This window comes from Hemitrygon akajei, chromosome 19 (genome assembly GCF_048418815.1).
Source record: "Hemitrygon akajei chromosome 19, sHemAka1.3, whole genome shotgun sequence".
Classification (NCBI taxonomy): domain Eukaryota; kingdom Metazoa; phylum Chordata; class Chondrichthyes; order Myliobatiformes; family Dasyatidae; genus Hemitrygon; species Hemitrygon akajei.
Window position 1 is genome coordinate 48,985,267 of NC_133142.1, and position 21,712 is coordinate 49,006,978.

At 40.5% G+C, this 21,712-nt stretch overlaps 1 protein-coding gene across 9 annotated transcripts in view; it reads right to left on the reverse strand.

Moving 5' to 3' along the window:
• The window catches only part of itpr1b (inositol 1,4,5-trisphosphate receptor, type 1b), a 532,858-nt gene that overhangs the window by 235,015 nt on the left and 276,131 nt on the right, over window positions 1-21,712 (reverse strand). For 6 of the 9 annotated variants that reach the window (XM_073072453.1, XM_073072457.1, XM_073072455.1 and 3 more), the window contains 2 exons: window positions 7,642-7,689; window positions 2,767-2,899 (listed from right to left, as the gene is read on the reverse strand). In XM_073072453.1, coding sequence (XP_072928554.1) covers window positions 2,767-2,899; window positions 7,642-7,689 — 181 coding nt within the window. The remainder of the gene's footprint in view (window positions 1-2,766; window positions 2,900-7,641; window positions 7,690-21,712) is intronic. The other 3 variants (XM_073072460.1, XM_073072461.1, XM_073072459.1) reach the window with 1 other exon arrangement.

A 21,712-nucleotide genomic window follows, 5' to 3' on the forward strand; every position in this document is an offset into this window, starting at 1 on the left:
TAATAACTTTGACAATGTCCACTCGCTCCAACTAGATGAACCTGGTTGAGGTGTAAGACATTACTGTTGTAATTTATTCACAATAAAGGGTCTTGGACAGAAATGTTGACCGCTAGTTCCTCTCCATAGATGCTGAGTTCCTGCAGTATTTTGTGTGTTGCTCTGGTTTTCTGCATCTGCAGAATCTCTTGTTTTTAAGTTATTCGTGAACAGCAATTATGTCATTTGTTTTTTTTTGTATGGCATAATGATTACCATCCAGTAGGCAACTCCAAAATTTAAGATCAAGATCAAATTTATTATCAAAGTACATGTCACATATACAACCCTGAGATGCATTTTCTTGCGAGCATTCAGAGCAAATGCAATGAAACACAACAGAGTTAATGAAAAACTGCAAAGGTAGGCAAACAACCAAAGTGCAAAAGATAAACTTTGCAAATTCAAAAAAAAGAACTAATAATGATTAAGCAATAAATATTGAGAACATGAGTTGTTGAGTCCATGAGTGAGTTCAAAAATTGTGGAATCAGTTCAGCGTCAGGGTGAGTGTATCCCCTCTGGTTCAGGAGCCTAATGATTGAGGGGTAATATCCTGAACTTCATGGTGTGGGACTTGAAGCTCCTGTACCTCCTTCCTGATAGCAGCAATGAGGAGAGAGCATGCCCTGCGTGGAGGGGGTCCTTGAAAATGATGGAACACAATAAAGGCCAGGAAATAAAAATGCACTTTTAGTGTGACATGTTCAACACTTTTGCCTTTGTAGTGCCGCACAGCTAGTTCCCTTTTACAGATCCTAAATGAGTCCAGTTGCTACACTGGAACACCCCAAAGTCCTCCAAACAATTAAAAGCAAGCATTGGTGGATTTAATAGCACCCACTGTGCTACTGATCAGTAGGTGTATTGGTTTAGAACACTTGCAGGGGCAGCAATAAGTGATCGGGGCATTTAGATGTTGTGTCTTGGAGCAAATGATAATCATATACATCCTCCTCATATGATAGCTGCTTTCCCATGGAATAAAGGCATGCTCCATCAGGGATATTATGTTCAGGAATGACAATGAAGCACAATTCCTCTTAAAGTCAGATTTTACTGATGTAATTATAACTATTGATGATCACTTCAAGCTAATTTGTATAATTAATTTGGATCACATTTCCAATTATGGCCACTGCACTTAACTTTATCCTGAGGGATCACTGAACAGCTTCCCAGCTAAAATACAAGGAACTGAAGTACAAAACCAACTTGGAAGGTGTCCTCTTTAATGCGTCCGCTGAGATCAACACTATAGATTAATTTAGGGGAAAGCCAGATAAGTGTGTGAGGAAGAACTAGAAGGGCTACAAATCATAGAGCGAATGGTACTTGTGTAGAGCATAAACACAGGCACTACATGGGCTGCCTCTCTGCTGCAGCACCAGCTTAAATTACTGCAGTTATTTTTGTATCCTATTAGTAAGGCTCTTCAAACTCCCCTGGTAACCTGAACTCTGACAGCTGCTCATTACTGGCAGAGCAGATCTGTTGAATCCATCCTTGGTCTTTCCTAATTACATGGAGATCCATACCAGAGCTTTAGGACAGTGAAGAAAATTGTGACATTTATAATCGAGGCAGATATTCCCTGTGGTGATTTTAAAAATGTGCAGGAGTTCTCAGAGGTAAACCAAGCTGCAGACTCCAGCGTGGGTTTGGCAATGTGGAGCACATATGCAAAGCCAACAGCGAGACATCTGATGTTATTTCAGCCACCATAAAGGTATCAGGCTACATTCAATTAGGTGACAGGGTGCTGGCAATAATCAGTACTGAAAATAGGTCCATTAAATATGCTATATCTGCAGACGTTGATAACAAATCCTTGTTGGACTATACACCATGCTTCAAGTTCTAGGTCCTACTAATCAACTATAATCTCCTATATCTGCAAGAGAAGGCTGCACTGAAGGACTCCAGACACCGAAGAAAAACCAATTCTAGGGCATGAGTCAACTTCAGCAGAAACATTTTATTTGATTTTCAGTGGCAATTCTTACATGTTTGTCAGTAAACTCACATAGTGGGAGCAGTGATGAGGTGAATGAAACATACAATGCAAAGATCCTCAGAAGTTAGGTCTGAAGGAGGTTCCAAACACACACAAACTGAACTGTGTTCAGAATCTCTTCCATTATTGAGAAGTTATTTAGTTTACGTTTGCAATTCCATGCCCTTCCTGCATTGCTGAACAGCTAGGCAGAGGTACCAAGAAATTGTACAAACTGGACCAAGTCAGGGGAATCAGCTTAAGTTCAGCAACAGATGACTTCAAAAGTTACCTGCACATATTCTCTGTATTCATAAAAGCACAACTTGCATGGGCACCTCACACAGGAAAATCAATAAACTGAAAGTCAACATCCTGCCACACATGCAATCAGGAATCTAATCAGACTGCTTTTATGTGGCAGAACATTTCCTCACAACCCTGAGGCCCATTCATAAATTGTCACAGACTTGGAATCACCAATCATCCATTTCACAGATTAATCATTGCTTCTCGGCACATCTTAACAGGTCTCTCCTCTTTATCCTTTTGTTGTTCTTCGCCATTATTTTATAACATTAGCATGAGGTTGGCGACCTGAGACACATAGCTTAATTTTGCTCTCCACGTATAATGTCTGATCCATGGTGCATCAGTACTGCACTGATGCAAATAACCTGCAAGACTTGTAATGTAACATAATGAGAGAGTAGCAAAAGGAAATATCTTACCACGTTCAAGAGACTTGTTGATGCCTCCTGCTGACAGTGGACCATTGTGGAAATTTGTCAGGCTGTCTCTTCTACCTACCGATCTGACATTGCCATGATAACGATTGACCAATATTTGCCTTAGAGCTTCACCCTTAATAAGGCAAAACAGATCGTTAGGAAAGCTTTAAGTTGCAGGAGTTTAAAAGCAAACAAAAAAATTAAGATTGTTTGAAATGATTCCACATCATGGAACATTTGACTCTTGATGAAATCTAAATGCAAGTCACCCTTACAACTCTTATCAATGGGAAGCTATCCTTCCCGGCCAATGCAACCATGAAAGACCAAACTAATAACCAAGATTAGATAACTATTTGTTCCTACTGGAATTTGCAAAAAGGTTGCAAGAGTGGCAGTAAGGAAGACCTCTGAGATTTTTACTTCATTCATTAAAAAGATGAGCTTTATTTGTCACAACATAGTGAAATGCATTGCTTGCATCAATGCCCAACATAGTCCAAGGACGTACTGGGGGGGAGCCCACAAGTGCTGTTGTGCTTCCGTGCCACCACAGCACGCCCACACCTCACAAACCCGCACGTCTTTGGAATGTGGGAGGAAATTGGAACACGGGAAAACCATATAGTCATGAAAATATACAAACTCCTTACAGGCAGCAGCAGGAATTGAACCCCAATCAACTTGCTCTTGCTATTTGTGCCACAGGTGTTTCTTCCTATTGCAATCGAAGTGTGACAGCTTTTGGGCCACTTGAGTTCAAGGACCCGACACAGCAGACCTGCATTTCTAACTGAGCTGTGTGAAAGGCATGTCAGATTCCTGCCCGTTAAGTAGCAAGTTTTGTGCACCATTGGCAAAATCTTAAAATCAGAAGATCTGACTAGGTAAATGATGAGATCGTGTCACTCGAGTGAGCCTGCACCAATGGAAGCCAAGTTATAATGCTTCCTCATTTCTTACTATTTCTATTTGAATTATAAGGCAGGGAGTTTTAGTCCAACTTACATTGGCCAATGACGTTTGGTTTTAATTGGCAAATTAAGTGAAGTAGTGCAAAATACATCTAAGTATCATCAAGAAAACTGTGCTAATGAAATGCCCACAAGAACAAACTTCCCTAATTTAATTGCTCAGTCAGGAGTTTAATTTAAAAAGAGACACAGCCACACTCACTCTTCAAGCTTCATTCTGTTACGCAAATGAATTTAACATGGCTTTATAATAAATTCCAGTGACAAATGATCAGCAACTATTTATCTGTTGACTGCTACAAGTACATGCACCATGGGATCTGACACTGAGCAATACCAGCTTGGAATTTCCTAGGATTAACTACATACCCAGCTCATTTTAACCAGAGACTCTAAAGTTTACATCAGTTAAGTCTGAGCTTGTGAACTGTGCTGTGAGAACTAACAGCAAAACTTGATCTAAATTTCAACCCTATATTATTCCATGACCTTTGGTCTCTCAGGTGTAAAACTGATAATGTAACAAAAGAGTAACAGAAACGAGGAAGCCAGCTCAGCAATCAGAATTACACTGAGGACTTTAAGACCTTGGAAAAGACTGCCACTTTGATGTTCACCGACTTGCTTGGAAAAGAAGATGAGAGAGAATTGAGGCTCCCATCAAATGACTTTATTCAACACTATGACCTAACAAATTAATGGCCCTAGGAAAACAACATAATTTCCAAAATTTTCTGTGAGACATATCTAAACATAAAACTGATTAAGCAGCTAAATTGTCCATATACTAAATACTGATAACCAGTGGTGGAGCAAGCTGAATATCCTACTCCTGCTTCAATGTTCTGTACCCATTGTGTAGAAGGCCTTCTTAGAGCATTTAAAGAAGCCCACTAATTCTCAAATGAACAGAGTAAAATATTCTTTAAAATCTGAGAGGAGAAATATAATCATGAAACTCAACTACAAGAGAGTGAAAACAGAACAAACACCCAATGTCCATAACCAAGTTGAAAATTGATCCAACATTTTCACAGCCTGGAAGTAAGTTCTCTCAACAGCGCAAAAAAAAAAGTAAACTCTCTTGTTCCTGCTGACTTCCTCCAGCATTTTGTTTGTTGTTCAGATTTCCAGCATCTGCAGATTTTCTCCTTTTTTTCCTTTTGCTCTAAGGTTTGGTTTAGGCATTTATCAGTAATTCCTGCTTCCAAAATGTGAGCTAATCGTGTTTTTTTTTTACAGTTTGCAAAATAAATTGTTGTTACTTCATGATTATGCTTTGTGAGAAAACAGCTAAAATAGAAGACACATGTTTAAATCATAGTTTTGTTTGAATAATACAAAATTCAGATCATGTTCCAATTTTGATAACAGGAGATGCATTTCCTTTTGAAAACAGCAGCACATTTGAAAACATCCAATTGAATAAATGGAGATTAAAAAGTGAATCAACACCATAAACACCATGAAGTCACTAATTTACTTGATGTGAGTATATTACAAATCAGATGATCATTTCTCAGCTGTACAGTTTAAGTGGCTGATAATCCTAACACGTTAACAGCCAATTTCTGTTTCCCTGCCAAAAAGTGTCACTTCTTGGAAACCTACAGTCCAACAATAAACCCAAATCCACAATGAGCGGAATCTTCAGTGTGGTGCCTGCAATACGTCTATATCACTTGACAAATGGCAAACCAAAAAACCTATGATAAATACAACCAAATTAATTATTCAATAAACAAATAAAAACTGGTGAGTCAGCAACTCTACTAAATTTTAATTATCCAGTTATCTTGGGCGCAAGAACCTTGAAGTTGGTAGCTTTAAGTAGTCAATAACGCTAAAAGGAAATAGGCAAAAGCAGGAATTCCATTTTGAATGCGATCCAAACATTACAAACAGTCTTTCAATTTCAGCGTGACTTCACTCCCATTATCACATCTAGGGGATTAATGTGGATTACATTGAATTCACTGAGTGACAGCTTCAGAGTCATTAGCTGAAGAAATAACTGCACCTCCGCAATATTTTCATTACCATTTCTTCAAAATATTAAAGAAGAGATCCAAAACCAGGTTAGTGAATTACAAATCAGAAAAAAACAATCTGCAACCTTTCACACAATCAGGGGGAAAAACATACAGAGCCAATAGCTCGCAATGGGCTCATTTATCATTTCATTTCTGCAGTTTTTAAAAACAACTATATGTTTGGAAATCCAGGTGTAAAATAAAACATTCTCAACAATCAAAAACACAAGAGATCCTGCAGATGCTGGAAACCCACAGCAACACACACACACAAATGTTGGAGGAACTCAGCAGGTCAGGCAGCATCTATAGAAATGAATAAACAGTTAATGTTTCAGACCGAGAACCTTCATTGGGACTGAAAATGAAGTGGGAAGATTCCAAAATAAGAAAGTGGGAGGGAAGAGGGAGGAAGGAGTAAACAAGGATAAGCGAGAAGGTGATAAGTGAAGCCAGATGTGTGGAGGAAGACAGGATCAAGTTAGATGCTGGAAGATAAGTGGAAATGGCAAAGGGCTAGAGAAGGAATATGAAAGGAGACAAGAGTGGCCTATGGCAGAAAGGTAAGGATGAGTGGCACCGGGGGAGCGAAGAAGAGAGAAGGGGGAAGGAGATAATTACCAGGTGGAGAAATCAATGTTCATGCCATCAGGTTGGAGGCTACCCAAGTGGAATATGAGATGTTGCTCCTCCATCCTGAGCGTGGCCTCATCATGGCAGGAAAGGAGGCCATGGACCATAATGCAAAGAAAGGAATGGGGATAAGAATTGAAATGGTCGGCCAACCATTTCAATTCCTTTCACCATTCCCTTCAGCTCCATCTGCAAAACATTGATATTTCCTGGTGGCTAACCATTTCAATTCCTTCCTGGTGCCCCTCATCCTTCCCTTCCTCCTATGGTCTACTCTTCTCTCCTACTATATTCCTCCTTCTCCAGCTCTTCGCTTTTCCACTTATCACCACCCAACTTCTTACTTTGTCCCCCTTCCCCACACACCTGGCTTCACCTTATATTCTAGCTTGTTCTCTTCTCCCCCCTCCACCTTCTTATTTTTGCATCTTCCCCCTTCCTTTCCAGTCCTGACGAAGGGTCTCGACCCAAAACGTCAACTGTTTATTCATTTCATACAAGCTGCCTGACCTGCTGAGTTTCCTCTGCATTTTGTGTGATTCTCAACCATCAAGTGAGGCCTTTCCAAAGTGTAGCATCACAGCCTCAACATTCACTATTTCTTGAAGTAACCACAGAGCACAATTTACAAATATGAAGTCATGAGAAACCAAGTGTAAATAAGCTGTTTCATAAAGGATTTCATCATCTGCAGAAAGCTCAGGACGAAAAAAAAGTCCTCCTACACAATGATAATCCAAGCCTAGTCTCAATCTCTCTTCATTTAGCTTCCTCCTTTCTCCACTCCCCAATGAAATGCAAAAACTGATCATTCCAAAAACACAGAACACAGGATTAGGATTTTGACAGAGAATCTCACTTTTCAACAAAAACTGTTAAATATTTTGTCCCATGGTCCACACAAAGTGATTTATACATTCACATAAATTTCTCAAAGAGATATCAAACCACTGCCATGCCTTTAAGGCCTGCATTACTGGAAAATAATTATGTATTTTGGGAACACAATTCCCTTTCTAAATAGTTTACACACAATACTTTACCCTGCTTCAAGCATTTTGTGTCCCTCCACCCCAATATAGAATTAAAATCACATTAACATATGGTGTTATGGATCATGGCTATTATCTCCTAAAGCAGACAGTCCATTTCAGAATCCGTAACAAAGACTTTCTTTCCAAAAGGAGGTCTCAGCTATTCCTTGGTCTGAGGTGAGCTTATGCAGATCTACATACCCGTTTCTGATCTTCCAGCTGTTTCTGTGGCAGGTTTTGATCAGGCTCCTGCAGGAAGTATGGACATGCAGAAAACAAGATTTTCTTTTTCAAGATTGTGTTGATTAACAGCAGAGATCTACATTTTCCACACAACTACCAAACAAGAGTTAGACATTACATGCTGCATGCAATTCAAAACAGTATCCCTTCTGCTGACTTTTGTTAAGCAGTACAATATTATTTCAACTACACATTAGTGAAATAGGTAAGAGTTTTTTTTTACAAAATCTGCTCAAGCATTTTAAAGGAGAAAAAGGGATATGCTTAGGAGATTGAGAAAGTGCACATTAACTACATGCGGGGTAGCAGAAGCAGCCATGCAGTTTATAGGCAAAGCACTTTACCATATACACTCAACCTTGGCCCTCCTTCCACCATAATGATGCATGTGGGTGTGTTGGTCAAGCACGTGTGTGGTTAAGGTGAAGCAAACGCTCAGCAGATTGCACAACCAACCTGTGCTAAGTGTTAGCTCTAGCTTGAATGAAGTTAGCTTGGAGCGTGATGTCAGAAGGCTGCCCCTGCTCGGTTTCCTCAGGATAACTATACAACTTGCCTTAAATATGGCAAAAAAATGTTAGAGGTAAGAATCACATCCAAGATGCTCATTAAGCTTCTTCCTCCGCACCTTTCCAATCCTATCCAAACTTTTGGATTAGCAGTTAATGGAGAAAATGACAAGACAGATATGACTTGTAACATCCTTTCCCACAGCAGTATGGTATCAGAATAGAACAAACATTTTGTTTTCAAAACACCAAGGCCCCAAGGTAGCAGGATGTTCCCTTATCATTAATGACTCACCACGTACTGAAATGGAAAAGCCATCAGAATGCATTCAAATTTTATTTTGAAAACTTCATACACTTTTACAATATGACCAATACTTCTGTGAGCTGGATGAGTTTTCTGTGACCAAAAACTGCATTCAGCTTTTCAAGAGTCTGTCAGAAAAATCCCAGATGAAATTCTTTAAGTTTCACCACTATTATTAAATATGTACATGAACCTTCTATCATTAACAAAATTAGAATCCATTCAGGTATATAACTGTTTTGAATATAAATTAAGTCATGCAAACTACTTATACATTTCTAAAGCAGATAAATAAATGACAGATGTTGATAACACCTGCAAGATCAATCTTACTCGTGCTAACTTTAGAGTAACAAACCATTTGGTTCATCTTCTTGGCCTCAATTGAATTCAGAATTCCCAGTCTGAACTCCATCTAGAAGTTTCCTTATCATGGACGATTCACAGAAATTGATGATACAAGAAGAGGCCAATCAGTCCACCTTCTTCATGCTGACTGAAAAAGAGCCATCTTCTAGCACCAGTCATAGCTCACTCAGTACACTGGGATAAATGTAATGTGGGTTTCTGCCTCAACCATGCTATCAGGATTCAAGATAACATACTCCTGCTACCATCTGGATGAAAAACACAACTGTTCCCCAATTCCTCTCTTATCCTACAATTACTTCAGATCACTGCCATTTACAGGAAATACTGCCCCAAAAAGGGGGCATTTATCTTCAAGGATCCCCATCAGCAAGGTCATGTCCTCTTCTCACTGTTTCCGTAAGGCAGGAAGTACAGAAGCCTAAGGCCCCTAAATCTGCCTTCCAACAACCAATAGGTTCCTAAGCCAACCCACACAATCCTAATCCTACCTGAGCAATGGAACACTACAGATCTTGGCCTATCATGAACTTGTCTGTTTGCGTCTTAGTGTGTCTAACAATGTTGTACTTTTATCTCTCATGTCACTGTCTTATATAATTAATGTATGACTTAGTTGTGCATTATCTGAACTTACCTGCTGGTGATACCTCTGCATGCAAATTTTCCATGTACCTGCACCTCACCCTACTCGTGCACGTGACAAGAAACTGAACCTGACATGAATCCATCTAATGGAAACCATGTAATTAATCTCTTTATACACATACACACAGTCATTTTGCCCATGCCTCTTTTTTTTCAGCAATGCAATTAGATACAAAATGCCCGAGGATTTTTGGGTACATACTCTACTCCCTTTTTGCAACCTTCTACTTAACGTATGTTTACCATCTTTTCAGGAAATACATTCCAAATTATGGTCCACCACATACACTGAATTTCTCCTCTGCTACCAATCCCATGATTCTATACTACTTACCTTAAATCTATATCCTCACTATCAAATGCCCTCAGTTAAGCACAAATTTTCCTCAACTAGCGAGTTATCCACAAAAGCAATGAGAAACCATACAGTGTCTGAATCAGGTGCACAGAGATTGGAAAGTTTGGCCCCTGCAGCTACACACTTGCAGAGGCATTTTTCTTTTGTCAGTCTGAATCAATTAACATGAGTTTGAAAGAAAAAAAATCACGACTTCACTTACTGCCTTCAGACATGTGCCTTGCCATAATTGGATCCAAGGCTAATACAAAGCATACAGTAAGTAACCAGAGGAATATTTAATACATTGAACTACTTTTGATCCTTTGCCATCAGCCTGTAATGTACACACTGAACAGCTGAGCTGAAGTGTGTCAAAAGGCAGAGGTTTCCGACAAAAGTCACAGTGTGAATTAAGATGGAGCAAAACGGGAACATTATCTGGATTAGATAATCTCCCCAAATTCACTTAAGATTCAGGGCAAATAATGATCGCTATGACAGGTAAGAAATGCTCTAAAGATACAGCCACACTACCAAGTGAGGCATGGAAATATTACAACTGTAGTTACTGCTGCAATATCGGAAACCATGTTAATCTGAAAGTCGTCAATTTCGCATTTGGAACATTAAATCCAATAGTTGAGATTTAAATTCATGGGCAGGATAAATGACCTGGGTAATGTCTTCTGTACTGCTGAGATATTGCTGACCACCAAACAGAAGTGTCCACTCAGTATTTTCATTAAATACTTGAAACAAATCAGCCTTACCTGTGGCTGACAATTTTGCAGACAGCAGCTGGCAACAGGCCCTTCCAGCTCAACAAGCCCAAGGCACCCAATTGCACCATGTGATCTACTAACCCATACATCTTTGGAATTTGGGAGGAAGTCAGAGCAACCAGAGGCAGCCCATGTGTTCTTGGGGAGAAGGTACAAACGCCATAAAGACAGCAGGAATTGTTTTCATAATTTACTGACGTACAAGTTACAAGCAGGAGTCAGCCATTTGACCGTTCCTGCCTGCTCCACTACTTACAGTTATGGGTGATCTGATGGAAACTCAGTTCCTCATTACTTTGACTGTCTGCTTCCATGAGGAAGAAGCTCCAAAGATTGAGGACACTCCGTATGTAAAAAATATCTTGTCTCAATCTTAAATGGCAAATCTTTGTACTTAATACAGTGATCCAAGTTTTAATCATTTTGCAAAAAGAAGAATCCTTTGCACCTGACCTCTCAGTATTTTATGTTTCAATCAAATCCTTGTTCACCCTTCTAAATTTATTTAAATCTATCTGAACCATTTAAGCTTGTCTGACCATGGAGATTTTTAATGATAGCCATCAGGAGGCCAGTAGATCCCTCTGTCCTGTTTCCTCATGATGTAAAGCCAAGTCTTTATGCGTAACAACTTGATTAGACAATTGACAAGTTTAATGACAACTGATGTGGACAAGTGATGCCGAAGATTATCTGTTATTGTTCTTGATCTAAGGCAGCAAATCAGATTCAAAGTAAAAAAGAACCAAATACAAAATATACAGTATGCAGGCCACAGGACTGGCCAGAATTCTCAGCAATCCTTATGATAGCCCCATAAATTGCATGGTCTGCGACATCAAGCTTTAGACCATAGGACAAAGGAGCAGAATTAAGCCATTCAGCGCATCGCGTCTGCTGTGCCGTTCCATCATGACTGATCCCGGATTCCACTCAACCCCAACAACCTGCCTTCTCGCCATAACCTTTAATGCCTTGACCAATCAGGAAACTATCAACTTTCACTTTAAATATACCACAGTCTTGGCCTCCTCAGCTGTCTATGACAGTATTCCACAGATTCGCTACTCTCTGGCTATATAAAATAAATCCTCCTTACCTTTGTTCTAAAGGATCGCCCTTCTGCTTTGAGGCTGTGCCACCACTGGAAACATCCTCTCCACATCCACCTTAACTAGCCCTTTCAACATTTGGTAGGTGTCAATGAGATCCCCACCCCCCACATTCCTCTAAATTCCAGTGATTACAGGCCCAAAGCTGCCAAACACTCCTCATATCTTAACCACTTCATTCCCGGAATCATCCTCATGAACCTTCTCTGGACTCTTTCCATTGACAACACATCCTTTCTGAGATATGGGGCCAAAAACTACTGACAATACTCCAAGTGCAACCCAACTAGTACATTATAAAGCCTCAGCATCATACACTTGTTTTTAATATTTTATTCCCCTTGAAATAACTGCCAACTTATTTGCCTACTTTACCACAGACTTAACCTGCAAATCAATATTCTGGGAGTTCTGCACGAGGACTCCCAAGTCCCTCTGCTCCTCTGATGTTTGAATTTTCTCCTTGTTCAGATAATAGTCTGCACTTTTGTTCCTTCTGCCAAAATGCATCATCATACTGTAACCCTCCGCTTCGGCTAGCAGTTTAATCTCGGGGAAGACAGCCTCCAGCCCGGCCAAACTTGAGAAATCTTGCTTGGGTGGATGTTGCGTGATGTGTCGCCCAGTTACAAATCTTTACCGTAAAATATCAGAGTACATCATATGCTATTAAATGACTGAATTTTATAAATCTTAATCTGACTATAGGGTTGGTAAAGAAAATAAAAAGATAAAGGGCCCATTTTAAGGAAACAGTCTAATATGCATGTTGGAGTTCATGGTTCCATCCATTCGTTCCACATCGACCTCCTCCGAGCATCGCTGACCCCCGGATCCTCGCTCAAAGTCCACTCCGTCCATTGGTCTGCCAACTCCCTCCACTCACGCCTTCTCTCTTCATCTCTCGCCAACAAAAGATGCAAAATCCCTTCTCTCAGACCCCAAATAGAACAACATTGGATGGCACACATTCCAAAGCCTCCATTATCTCTAGTCATAATCCAAACAGTGCTGCCATAGAGAAACCATTACCTTAGTAGTGAAACATTACAGAGAAACCATTACGTTAGCTGTGGAACATTACGGAGAAACCATTAGCAGTAAAACCTTACAGCGCATTATATTTCCCAACACTATTCCATCTACCAATTTTTTCCCCATTCTTCCAATTTGTCTCAGTCCATCTGCAATCACATTGCTCCCTCAGCACTACCTACCCCTTCAGCAATCTTTGTTTCATCTGCAAATTTGCCACAAAGCCATCAATTCCATTATCTAAATTATTGACAACCAATGTGAAAACTAGCGGTCCCAATACTGACACGAGGAACACCACAAGTCACTGGCAGCCACCCAGAAAAGGCCTCCTTTATTCCCATTCTCTGCCTTCTGCCTGTCAGCCATTCCTCTATTCATGCCTGTACCTTTCCTATAATGCCATAGGATTTTATCTTGTTAAGCAGCCTTATGTGTGGCACCTTATCAAATGCCATCTGAAAATAAAGTAAATGACATCCACTCCCTTTCTGTTATCCACCCTGCTGGTTACTTCCTCAAAGAACTCCCAACCGATCTGTCAGGCAAAATTTCCTTTTACAGAAACCATGCTGACTTTGACTTATTTTATCATTAGTCTCCAAGTACCCTGAAACATCATCCTCAATAATGGACTCCGACACTTTCCCAACCACTGAGGTTAAGCTAAATGGCCTATAATTTCCTTTCTTTTGCCATCCTCCCTTCTTAAGGAGTGGAGTGACATTTGCAATTTTCCATGCCAGAAACAAGTGATTCTTGAAAGATCATAACTAATGCATCTGCTATCACTTCAGCAACCTCTCACAGGACTCTGTGATGTAGTCCACTTGGTCCAGGTGACTTATCCACCTTAAGACCTTTGAGTTGACCTAGCACCTTTTCTTTTTGTAATAGCAATGGCACTCACTCCTGCTCCCAGACACTCTTGCACACTGCTGGTGACTTCCAAAGACTGAAGCAAAGTACTTATTAAGTTAATCCGCCATTTCTTTGACCTGCATTACTACCTCACCAGCATCATTTTCCAGAGGTCCAATATCAACTCTCATCTCCCTTTTTCTCTTTATATAACTGAAAAAGCTTTATATCCGACTTTGTACTATTGCCTAGTTTGCCCTCATATTTCATCTTTTCCATTCTTATGGCTTTTTTAGTTGCCTTTTGTTAGATTTTAAAAACTTCCAAATCATCCAACGTCTCACTCACTTTTGCTACATTATATGCCCTTTCCTTGGCTTTTATTCAGTCTTCAACTTCCTTTGTCAGCCACGGATGCCTACCCCTGCCATTTGAGAACTACATCTGGGGGACATATCTATCCTGTGCTTTGTGAATTATTCCCAGAAACTTCAGTCATCTCTGCTCTGCCGTCATCCCCGCCAGTATCCTCCTCCAATCCACCTGGGCAAGTTTACCTCTCATTCCTTTGTAGTTCCCTCTATTCCACTTCAATACTAATGCATCTGACTTATGCTTCCCCCTCTCAAATTGCAGTATGGATTCAATCATATTATGATCACTGCCTGCTAAGGGTTCCTTTACATTAAGCTCCCTAATAAAATCTGGATTACTACGCAACACCCAATCTAAGATGGCCTTTCCCCGAGCAGGCTCAAGCACAAGCTGCTCTAAAAAGCCATCTCATAGGCATTCAACAAATTCCCTCTCCTGTGATTTGACACCAACCTCATTTTCCCAATTCCCTTGCATATTGAAGTCCCCCATTACATTGTGACATTACCCTTATTACATGTCCTGTCCAGATTCCTTTGCAATCTCAACCCCACATTTTGGCTACTATTTGGAGGCCTATATATGATTCTCATAATGGGTAGTTTTACCCTTGCAGTTTCTTAACTCCACCCACAGTGATTCAACATTCTCTGACACTATGTCACCTCTTTCTAAACATGTAATTCCACCTCTCACCAACAGAGCCACACTATCACCTATGCCTTCCTGCCTGTCCTTTCGATACAAAGTAGATCCTTTGATATCAAGTTCCCAACTACTATGGACATTCTTTCGGCCACGACTCAGTGATGCCCACAACATCATACCGACCAATCTGTAACTGCACCACGAATTTATCCACCTTATTCCGAATTCGACTTGCATTTAAATACAACGCCCTCCGTCCTGCATTTTTCACCCTTTGAATTTAGCCTCTGTGGTATTTATTGTGTTGGGTTAGTTTGGAGAAGAGAATGGTTCTTATTTTCATGACTGTGAACAATCAGAGCTTTCAATCAAAGTTTGGGGATTACTGGCTTCATTTCATGCAAGAGAGAACAAGGTTGTATTTAAATCTGTAGAGAAACAAATGATAAACATGTCCAACTCTTGTGGACAGTAGTAGTAGTCAAGACAGGCTCATGGAATAGTGTCCCAGAGCCAGAGTTTACAAAACATTGAACAAATCATGTGCCTTGCTTATTGAAAACAAATTATGTTAATGTCATACAATGCAAGGCCACATGCTTAACATTCACAACATGGACACGTTCCAACTCTGCAAAAGATGATGATGAAAAGGAGGGGATAACAAGAAATTGGACATCTAGCAAGGGAATCAGGGATACATTTCTAAAGGAAAAGAGATTATATTGTGTGGCTATGAGAAAGAGTTTGAAACTTTATAACTAAAGGCACTGGGATGACAACTTTCCATATATGATTGAACAACATCTGGAAAGCTGTCATCCCAGAGCCTTTAGTTATCGAGTTAAACCTATTGAATATTGAAAGGTGGATGTGGAGAGGACTTTTCCTGTGGTGGGGGAAATCTAGGACCAAAGGACAGTTTCAGAATAGAGGTATGTCCATTTAGAAATGAAGATGAAGAGGTGTTTCTTTAGCCAAAGAGTGGCGAATCTGTAGAATTCATTGACACAGGTCACAGTGGAGGCCAAGTTACTGGGTATGTTTAAAGTGGAGGTTGATAGATCCTTGATTAGTATGAAGGGATACAGGAAGAAGCCAGGAGATTGGGGCTGACAGGGAAATGGATCAGCCATGATGAAATGGCGGAGTGGACTTGATAGGCCAAATGGCCTATTTCGGCTCCTAATAACTTATTGCCTTACATACCTATAGCTTTAAAGAGAAGGATTAAATTAGTAAGCAACATATGCACATCACACACACAAGTGAGAAGTCCACGTTCTTTTCCAATGAATCACATAGAAAAGGCAGAAATGCCCTATTTACTGTTTAGTAAGGCAAAACATAACCTGTTTAACTGCTGAGTATTTTCTGCATTCCCATTTATTTCAGATTCCTAGCACTGTTGTGATCTGCACTTCACAGTTCCAGAGTTGTTTGATTTTCTCTACCTACCTCTGTTTACACCCCAAGCATCATGAAGGATTTTCCCCCACCACCCACATCTCAGAACTCAGGCCTCTGCACCTGCTCCATTGCATATTGGCACAAATTCCATCATCTTTCACGCTGGCTATAGACCTCAGAAAAGGAAGTAAATTCAGAGAAGTTTAGAAAGCCATGAGGAGTATGGGTAAGCAGGATAATCATGGACTTTTCACCATGGTTTGGGGAGGTGAAAACTAGAGGGCACAGATGCAAGACAAGAAGGGAGAAATTTTAAAGAAGCTTTGTTATACAGCGGGTAGTGAGTACTCGGAATGAACTAGCAGAGGAAGTGGTTGGTGAGGTCACTACTGTAGCACTTAAGAGGAATTTAGATAGGTACATAGAGCGGAGGGGTTTGGAAGGTTATGGGCTGTACGTGAGCAACTGGGACCAGTGGGGAGAATGTCAAAGTCATCCAGATATTTAAAAAAAGCAGATGATTTGATCCAGTGATGTTGGTTGAGGGGAAAAATACAAACCAGGCCAACAAGAACCTGCTTCCCATTCAGAAAGCCCAAAGTCCATTTCATCCGCCCGAGAGGAGCTCCATGGTAATTTCAAACCAGTGTTTATTAAAATCATAACAGTCTTTAACTGAAAATTTTTTCCTGGACTGAGTGCTGAAGCCTTTAGAATATATATTGGAATAGCCTTTGGATGCAAGAGAGTAATAACTGAAGTAAGACTATTTTATATCAGAGGGTGAAACAGTCAAAACAGACTGAAATCACAGGGTCATCCGGAGCCGCGGAAGCTCATGGAAGTGTCTCCATATTTTGACGGTCAAAGTGACCATAAAGGGCATTGAGTTCATCTGGGAGTGAAAACAACTGCTAATTGGAACAGTCAAAAGAACAGAGGAAATAGAGAAAATTGAGAACGGCAAGATAAAGTGATTGGAGCAGCGAGCAAAGAGAATGTAGAAAAGGCAAGGGAACCTTGGGTTCTAAGAGATATTGAGGTCCTGGTTAAGGTGGTGGTGCATGGCAGGTATAGGCAGGAAGTGGTAGATGAGGTACTTGAGCATAAGAAATGCAAGGGAACACCTGAGGAAATCAGAAGGGCTAAAAATGCATGAAGTTGCTCTCGCAGTCAAGGTGAAGAAGAACCCCAGGTGCCTTTACAGATATATTACGATCAAAAGGGATAGCAAGGAACAAAGTTTGCCCTCTGGAAGATCAGGGTAGTAATGTATGCGTGGAGCCAAAAGAGATGGAGTAGATCTCTCTCATCTGTACAAACATGAGAAAGTCTGCAGATGCTGGAAATCCAAGCAATGCCTAGAAAAGGACCTTGAAGAAGGGTCTCAGCCCAAGATGTCAACTGTTTACTCTCTTCTGTAGATGCTACCTAGCCTGCTGAGTTCCACCAGCATTTTGTATATGTTATTTGCATAGACATAGACATGTAGTCTATAGAAGTGAGGCAAAGCAGCAGTGAGGTTATGGACTGCTTGCAGATTACAGATGAGGAGAGGTTTACTATTTTGAGGCAAATTAGGGTGAATAAATCCCCAGGACTTGACAAGGTGTTCCTTTAGACCCTGTGGGAGGCTAGTGCAGAAATTGCTTGGACCTGAGCAATTATTTAAATAGACAAGTATTAATTAGGATAGTAAACATGGCTTTGTGCAAGGTAGGTCATATCTAACCAAGGAAGATATCGGGAAAGTTGATGTTGTCTACATAGACTTTAGCAAGGGCTTTGACAAAATCCCAAATGGCAAGTTGGTCAAGGTTCATTCGCTTGGCATTTAAATTGAGGTAGTGAATTGCACTTGGCATTGGCTTCACAGGAGAAGATAGTTGCATCTTTGACTGGAGGCGCGTGACTAGTGGTGTGCCGCAAGGATTGGTGCTGGGTCCAGTGTTGTTCGTCATCTATAATCAAAGCTCTGGATGATAAAGCGGTAAACTGAATCTGCAAGTGTAATCTTAGTACAGACATACCAGAGAACAACTTAAATGGTGAGTGGTAAGGCACTGAGGAGAACAGTAGGATTACTTGAAAGTGGTATCACAGGTAGATAGAGTCCATAAAGCTCAGAAAAAACTTTTAACACCATAAATTAGCAAGTTGTTTTGTTACCTCTCTCCTCTCGCTTTGAAGCAGGAACACCTCTTTTCCCTTTTAGGGACAGAGAGACCCTGTGGTATGTCAGATTATCGGGTGAATGAGTAGTCTTTGGGGTACTGCAAGTCTGTGTCTTTATTGATGCTTTGCTGCACGCTTGAGTGCTTGGGGGAGGGTGCCAATGCTTTTCGCTGGTGGGGAGGGGTCGTCATTTTGCTGCTGCTTATGTGTGGGAGGGGGGAGCTGGGGGAAGGCTTTCGGTTCTAACATTTAACTGTCGTTCATTCTTTGGGGCACTCATCTGTTTTCGTGGATGTTTGCGAAGAAAAAGAATTTCAGGATATATATTGTATACATTTCTCTGACATTAAATGGACCTTTTGAAACCTATTAGAGAGAACTTTTGGCACATTGGTCTTTATAAATCAAAATTTTGAGTACAGGAGTTGGGATGTTATGTTGAAGTTGTACAAGATACTGGTGAGGCCTAATTTGGAGTATTGTATGCAATTTTGGTCATCTACCTACAGGAAAGATGTAAACAAGGTTGAAAGAGTACCGAGAAAATTTACTAGGATGTTGCCCAGGACTGGAGGACCCGAGTTGTAAGGAAAGATTGAATTGGTTAGAACTTTATTCTTTGGAATGTAGAAGATCGAGGGGAGATTTGATAGAGGTACACAAAATTATATTAAGAGGGGTATAGACAGGAAAAATGCAACCAGGCTTTTCTCACTGAAGTTGGGTGGGACGACAACTGACGGTCATAGGTTAAGGGTGAAATATTTAAGGGGAACATAAGGTAGAACTTCTTCACTTAAAGGGTGGTGAGAGTGTGGAATGAGCTGCAGGTTCAATTTCAACACTTATGTTAAATTTCAATAGGTACATGGACAGGAGGGCTATGGAGCAGGTCGATGGGACTAGGCAGATTAATAGTTCAGCATGGACGAGATGGACCAAAGGGTCTTTTTAAATGTTTTAGTGTTTTATGACTCTAGAAAGGAAGAGAAAAGGACTTGCTCCTTGAGCAATGGCTGATGTCAGCCACTATACCATGTTACAGTCAAGGCGTGCAACAACAGCAAAGCCTTTTAGCTGGTGTTGAACCTTTCCAGCACTTCCATATGCCATTTTAAGAGTTAACGCCCCTCTGTAAAATCAGAAGGTCAGCTCTGAGAAATCAATTTGGTTTCTTTTAGATTAATCCCTTTAACACTAAATCTGATTTCAGCTGCACAAAAAAAAAAATCAGGACATGAAATAACATCAAAATCTGGTCTGTGTGGAATGAAGTATCTTTGAAGCCAGCTCAGACTAAAAGGAGGCACCCTCCTGCCCAGAACAGATAAGTCCATGCTTCAGTTCCCTTGTGAGCACTGTTTCATGGTTAAAAGTTTAGCACACATAGTCAGAAACAGAGCTTCTAACAATAGAACAGGGCAGTGAAATATGAGGAAGAGATTTCTGTTGAAATTCATCTTAAATGTTTGTTCCCTTTCCTACCACTCCCTAATTTCATGGAAAAATGCAGTAGATTTTCCCACAGATTAGCTCATTATATCTTTCACACACGGTTTAATGAATCACCGCAGCTGCCCACTTAGATGAAGTGAAAATTTATTTTTAAGGGGATTGTGTATCATCCAGACAATTTCTTTTCAACTGAGACTGCCTCCACTAGCAAATCTGGGTCACAGAACACATTCATCAGTTCCAGTTCAGGGACAACCACCACCCTCCCTCCACCCACACACACCTCTGCAAAAACAATATTGGAAGATGCTTGGGTTTGAGCACATAACCCAGGCTTTCATCCGGAAGAATATGACGCTAGGGAAGATGTTACCTTAAGGACATCAGGACAAAGCTAAAAACACAAGACATTCTACAAGATGCTGGAAATCCAGGGCAACACACACAAAATACCAGAGGAACTCAGCAAGTCAGGCAGCATCAATGGAGAGGAATAAACAGTTGACATTTCAAAATTTTTATTTGAGAATCTAACAGCAATAAAGGTGGCTCTTCAGTCAGTGTGTTGATGCACATATCTTCCACATGGTAGGGAAAGGATTAAAGTCACCCAGGGAACTGGAATGACAGACACCCCTGGTACCCTGTTACCGACAATCCCAAGCAAAGAGTAATATGTTTTTATGGTAAAGAGAAATATGCTTTGGGGCTTAAATTTACCCCACAATTAGTTTTAATGGATGTAAAACTAAAAGGCTTTCGCCCCCTCCATGGAAAAAAATAGCATCAAGACAAATGAACAAAGCCACCTGACCTTACAAGCCTTCGCACCCCTACGCTCCAGGAGTGTCTGTAATGAAGCTGAAACTCATAGGAGCTCAATAGCTCAAGAAAAACTGGAATACTAGCAGCATCTTTTTGTGGCAGGATACCTCAAAGGGGATTTCAGCAAATGAAGTCCTTTTCAACTGATGTCATCACTGTTACACTAGTAACTCACCAACCACCCTGAGTACAACAAGGTCCCATAATAAGCAATGGGATTCAGTGCTATTGTGAGGGATGCATATCTGAATGACTAACACCAAGGAGGATCATCTTGCTGCTCTTAGAAACCAGGCTCGTTTATTTCCATTTGAGGGAACAGAAGAATTCTCGCTTCAAAAGTCTCCTCTGATGACAGTGTCTCAAACAGTGAGGTGCTCCCTGAGGTTTGCACTGGAACATCTTAAGACTATTAAGATCAACTCCATTGCTGCACAAATTAACAGCCCCCTGACTCAAAGCATAACAGTCACCTATAAGAGAATTGGCACAAATGCCAGATTACCAACAGAAAATAAGATTTTTTTTTATTATGGAGGAAAAAGCCAGCTGGATTGATTTAGCTTGCAGTGTTATGGTCATCTTTATGCCATGAAGCCAAGCTCTAATAGGCATACCTTCTACTTCAGGTGGTAATGAAGCAGAGCTAAAGTCAGATGTTCAGCCCAAATCATTAACTTATTACAGCAGGGAAGGCAGCCATTTAGACTAGAGGTCCCACACCAACCGAATCCAAGCAATCCCAACAGTCAAATTCCTGTTTCCCCTGAAATTCAATCCCTTTGCCCCTTTTGTTCTTTATGCACCTACCTACACTAACTATTTAGAACAGCCATCTGACCTTCCAGCAGAATTTTAGGACGTGTTGAAAAACCATGACAAAATAGTCATGTGCAGAATGTACAAAATCCATACACAACTCAAATTGCTACCCTGTTAAACTGGGGAACCAACCTGCTGGCCATAATAAGCAACCTTAGTAGACTGGCTAAGTACTTACCTGCTTGCTGTTCTAAAATTTGCTCTTTAGCATGCAACATTTCACCTCCTAACCCTTCATAACATTGCCTCTCTTCCTCTTTACCATCACCATTCCCTTGCAATCTGTCCATTAAATTGTGGGCGTTTGATTATTCATAATTTTAATTATGTTAGCCACTACAAGCCATGATTGTAGG